Raw genomic sequence first — 5,383 nt, forward strand, 5'->3', positions numbered from 1 at the left:
CTCCCTCCCCTCTCCTGCTGGGATCTCTGCTCAGCCCAAGGGGTGAAGCCATGGTGTGATTGCATTTCAGCACTACCCCAGGTTGGATAAATGCATCAGCTGCGTGGCTTTCCCCTTGGTTTCCACCCCGTTGTGAAGCTCAGAGATTTTGTCATCTTCAGCCTTCAGTTCACTGGTCTTTCAGGAGCCTGGTGGGGTTTTTTGGTTTTTTTCCCTTTTTTTTAGAGCAACTTGACTGAGGATCACTCAGAGGTACCAGGAGGCAGCGCAGGAAGGAAGGGGACTGGCATGTTTGTCCCCAGAGGACTGGGGACAGTAGCAGTGCTCACGTGGATGAGAGTGGAGCCACGATTTGGGAATTTTGGCCCCAATCTGTACCTGCTCCAGACACCAGCCATCCCCAGGAAGGAGCCACTGACAGTCAGGCTGCAGTTCCTACCCAGATCTCCCACTGAAAAAGCCCAAATTAGCTGAATAACCGATGCCTGTGTTCAGCACCAAATGCCAAAGAACCTGTTGCCAAGGCTGGAATTTCTCACTTGATCCGATTAACCTTTGTGTCCCTGCAAACAACCACATATGTGTCACCAGCCAAACGCACGCCGGCAGCTTTTGCCAGGTCTTCTCAGAGCATCTGGGCTGCACACGATGTACTGTGTGATATGAAAGTCCCCAGGGGCACCTTGGAAAGGACTGTTGGACCCTCGTGTCCCACGTGTTGATGGCATGGGTGGTGATCTGGCCACGTGGGAGATAATTCAATTCAATCTCTGTTGTGCCTTTGGGTACGAGGATGGGTGAGACAAGTCTGGATGCCGAGGGGATCAACTCCGTTGAGTGAAATGATGCTGAACATGATCCTGTGGGAGGATCTGTGTTTTAAAAACCCATGTGTGTGTGGGAGAGAAGTGTTGAGCAGAGGTGAAGAAGACACCGGTTGACACTTCCCTTAGTCACACTGAGTGTCAGCATCACGTCCTGACTGAGGTCTCAAGGCCGTGGTGATCTGGGGAATCAGCTCCCAAGTGCTTGACGCTCTTGTTGTGGAGTCTTGGAGGACACCTTCCCCCTGGGGCTGTACACAGCATCTCCCCACACAGCCCCGTCCTCAGACGTGTCTGTTGGTGCTGTTGGGAGTGAATTTCATCCTGGCAGTGCCAAAGTGGAGGGGTGTCCTGCTGCCCGCTTCCATTGGGAGTGAGATTGGGCCTTCTGTGATAATTCCTGATGTTCATTATTTATAGAGAAGCCAAATTAAATTATTAATACGGAAAATCCAGATAACATTAACAATTCTCAGTTTATAACAGTTTCCCATTAATAAGGAAAATTGGAAATTTATCACTACATCTGTTCATTAAAACTCACTATTTTTTTTTTCTTCTTTTGGTGTCTTAAATGAAAGCAGAGAAAGAAATAAACGAAGAGGAAAAGCCATTTATTTGCTACTTCTCCAGGCAAAGTCAGCCCATAATTTTTAATAAAGTCTTTGCTGTTATATGTGGAGGGGAAACCAGCCTGTAATGAAAGCAGCTTTTCAGCCATGTCTGTGGCGTTGCTCAACCGTAGAACAAATACTCAGAAACACGTCCTGTTTCTTCTCTTTTTGGGAACCTTGAAGCTACATGATAGATTTCTAATTTCCCTCCCTCCCCAGCAGCTCTCCTTGCTTTCAACATGTGTTCCTCCCCCACTCCGAGGGGTGAATTTTAACGCCTCCCCTGCTTCTTTCAGAGATGGCGGATTCCTATACCTGTAAAGCTGGAAGGAAAACTGCAGGATCTCATAAACCTACTGCCAGCAAAGAAAGCAGGACAGAGACGAGGATAAACCCGCCAGCAGAGCTGCCCAAGCTTGGTAAGGAATTGGGTTTTCCTTTCCGTGGAGGTGGATGGGATGGAGGGGATGAGCCCAGGGGGGTGACTGTTGAAATGAAGGGGTGTGAGTGCATCCGGTCTCGATGTGCCTCTGCTCCTCACCTCAAACCCACCAGCAAGGGCTGTGCTGGGCCAAAAAAAGCCCCAGACCCTCGGAGCTGCAGAGAACTGGTCCCTGGAAAGAGGAGGGGAGGGATGGAGACAGCCTCTCCCTTTCGAGGGGCGAGCGTCTGGCTTAACGAGATGGGTGTCTCGCCGCCTATTTATCGTGTTGGTAGCTGAGTGTTACATCAAAGGATGGAAAGGCTTAAATGAGTTCAGACCATCTGCCAGCTCCCGTGTCGCTGCCCCCGGGATGGAGGGTTGCGAGTGTACGAGCCCCCGGGGACCCGCTTGCTAAGGGCTGTCACTCTGATGGATAGCTGATTTCTCTATCCAGGAATCTCCAGGCACGAGGAGATTTTTCTCCTGTCTGCTTATGCTGGGCAGATCCCCCTCTGTGAGCACTGAGAGCTTCTCACTGCCTTTTACCTTGCTAATGGCAGCCCTGGACACTGAGGGGTGTCTGTACCCAGGGTGAGGGTCAGACCCCAGAGATTTACCTCAGACCAGGCACCCAAAATCAGCAGGGAAGCGCGTGTGACCTAAATGTTCCTCAAATGCTGCCCTTCCCTTGGGGCAGCTGAAGTTGTAATTGCTAACAGAGGGGTGTAAGTTATTGCTGAGGGGAATGAACTCCAGCTGTCCGCAGTGTGAACATACCTGAGTTCGGGAGGGAGTTTTTTCTCTGCGCCACATCTCATCAGAACTTTAAAAGCAGAAAAAACCCCTTTTTTCATCCCTTCCATCCCTGATTTAGCTGGACTGAAAGCGATGAAGCAGAGTAAAGGACACTCTGTGATTAAGATATTTTGTTGCTCATCCTGGGGAAGTGCCTGAGGTGGAAATATCTTCCAGAGTTCACTTTGTTGGGATGAATTAGGCTTGATGTGGACCAGGAGCCAGGGACCTCTCCTGCAGTCGCTTTGCTAGCCCCCTTGGATTCAGCAGCCCAGTTGGCACAGGGAGCATCCTTTCCAAGCCAGATCTTGATCCAGAGAAACCTCAAGTCCATGGGCAGGCCATTCCTGGTCCCTGTTTCTAAAGAGCATAATGTTTCCACCCAGCAGACTCAGCCCAGAACTGCTGCAGGGACCCACAGCAGCAGTGGCAGCTGTAACACCGAACACCCTTGAGTTCGTGTCTCCTGCAAGTGCCTATAAAGTCCAGGGTTTAGCAGAGCAGGTGGTAGCCAGGAGTGGGATGTTGGAAGAGGAGATGTGATTTTTGCTCCTCCCATCCCTGTCCTCGCTGTCCCCAGCCAGCAGCTAGTCAGTGAGGGCATTGAGGGGCTGGACTGGGTTGTCTTGTTCACTTCTTTGGCACAAAATGTCCCTAAAAGTTTTGAAACTTGTGCAAGTTATGAAAAGGAGAGGAGATCTGTCACTGAGCATCTGCGTGAGCTGCAGCCCTGGACGTGCTGGGCTTCTAGGGAGAGCTGTCTGGAGGGACAGGGCTGTGCTGCTGTGGTGTATTTGGAATGTTTTGAAGAGTTTATGATAGAAAACAGAAAACTGGGAGACCAGTAAGCAGGTAACTGCAGTGTTGTGAGCTTTTACTACAAATCCTGTATACTTTGGTGGTTTTCCATAAACTCCCAGCTTATGAAGTCTCATGATGTGCAAGAAATGTAGCTCTGTTGCATGTGGAGGGCAAGGCCTTTGCTTAAATGAGCAAGGAGGAAAAGCCTGAGCACATGATCTAAGAGCAGTGGAGAAATTACAAAATGCAGAGGGCAGCTGTGATGCACAGATGTCCTTCACGGGCACTCCAAGAGTTTTGAACGAGCCCTGCACAGTTGCTCCAGAACCAGCACAGTTTGGGGCCCATCTTGCAGAATCCTCCCCTCTCCCTAGAGCCACAAGCCATTTTGGGGCAAGAGCCAGACAAGTAGGAACCCAAACTGAACGGGGTGTTTTTGGGGACAGCTTAGATGCTGCCTTGCAGGGTGGGTGGTGGGTAAGTGGCAGCTCCTCTGGCAGGGACTGTGGGTGATGTACCTACCCTGTGTCTGTTTGCAGGAAATGCAACCAGTGATAAAACTGAAGGCAGGAAGAAAGGACGACCCAAGGCTGAGAACCAGGCGCTGAAAGACATCCCCGTAAGACCCCGCGCGCTCTGCTCCCCGGTGCCCTCCCTGCCTCGCTCCCTCTGACTTGTCTTCTGCATCTTGCTGCGCCCTGCACTCCAGCCAGCCCCACTCTGGGGTTAAACCTGCCTTCCTGGTGGTTTAACCAGCCTTGTCTTGGACTCTGCAAGATCTTGGCCCCTGAATACCCTCCGTGCCAACACCCAGCATCCTCCCAAACCCTGGTGGGGAACAGTACCCACCTCCAGCCTCCCCTTCCTGGGGCCATTCCCAGATAAACAGGATTCTCTCTCAGCCACGTCAGGTTTGGCTAATGATCTGGCAATACCACTGAGGGGGTGATTTATTCCCCACAGAGTCATGCAGTTTAATTTCAGCACAGTAGCGTGGACAACACACAGAGCAGTTTATCATGAGAGCATGAGGTGATTTACTGACTAGATGAAATGTGGGGTGGTTAAATCACCCAGGTGACTTCTGGTCTGATTTATTCCCCAGCCTGGCCAGGAGTTTGCATGTGCTCTGGGAGGCACAGCAAGGTAAATTTGAAGCATTAGCATGTAGAGCCTGCAGTGTGCACATCCAGTTTATGGCTGTGTGATGGGAAGGGGTGGCCAGGAAAGATCAGAGGTCCCATGTGTCCGTCCCCGGCCCCCTTGGGATGCATCAGCATTCACTCAGTTATGTCTCTCATCTCTCCTGTTCCCAGCTCCCCCTGATGAACCAGTGGAAGGATGAATTCAAAGCCCATTCCAGGGTGAAATGTCCCAATTCAGGCTGCTGGCTGGAGTTCCCCAGCATTTATGGCTTGAAATACCACTATCAGCGCTGCCAAGGGGTAAGGAGACCAGAGGGCTGCCTGTCCTTTCCAGTGGCCAGCTCTTACATTACCATCTGCAGGGAAAACCCCCTCTCAGACCTTAAACCCCAGGAGTAACATGAGATTAAAATAGAGAGGGCACAGATAGGCCAAGGGCAGTTTGTGAGGAGTGTACGAGAGGGACTGGGGTCCCTCCAGCTCAGTGTGAGGTCTGGCCTGGGGGCATCATGGACTGTTGGTAACTGTTTGGAGGGGCAGAAGGGTATTACACACGATTTGTGTTGGTGCTTGTGTCAGAAAAAGCCTGTCCCTTTTGTGGTCTAATATCTGTGCCTGCCTGTCTTTCCCTGCTCTGCACAGGGTGCGATCTCAGAGAAGCTGACGTACTCGTGCTCATACTGCGAAGCTGCCTTCACCTCCAAAACCCAGCTAGAAAAGCATCGGCTCTGGAATCACTTGGACCGGCCAATGCCAACCAGCAAAGCAGAAAACAAAGTG

General features: G+C 51.2%; 1 protein-coding gene across 1 annotated transcript in view; it reads left to right on the forward strand.

The window, feature by feature from the left end:
• Window positions 1-1,736: 1,736 nt before the first annotated feature.
• The window catches only part of ZNF512B (zinc finger protein 512B), a gene marked incomplete at its 3' end in the record, with an annotated part of 25,065 nt that continues 21,418 nt past the window's right edge, over window positions 1,737-5,383 (forward strand). Inside the window, 4 exon segments of the mRNA XM_010178421.1 lie at window positions 1,737-1,857; window positions 3,998-4,077; window positions 4,775-4,903; window positions 5,246-5,383. The exon segment at window positions 5,246-5,383 is cut by the window's right edge and continues 32 nt beyond it. Of these exon segments, the coding sequence (XP_010176723.1) occupies window positions 1,737-1,857; window positions 3,998-4,077; window positions 4,775-4,903; window positions 5,246-5,383 (468 nt within the window).

This window comes from Antrostomus carolinensis, unplaced genomic scaffold (assembly GCF_000700745.2).
Source record: "Antrostomus carolinensis isolate BGI_N321 unplaced genomic scaffold, ASM70074v2 scaffold25961, whole genome shotgun sequence".
NCBI classification, from domain to species: domain Eukaryota; kingdom Metazoa; phylum Chordata; class Aves; order Caprimulgiformes; family Caprimulgidae; genus Antrostomus; species Antrostomus carolinensis.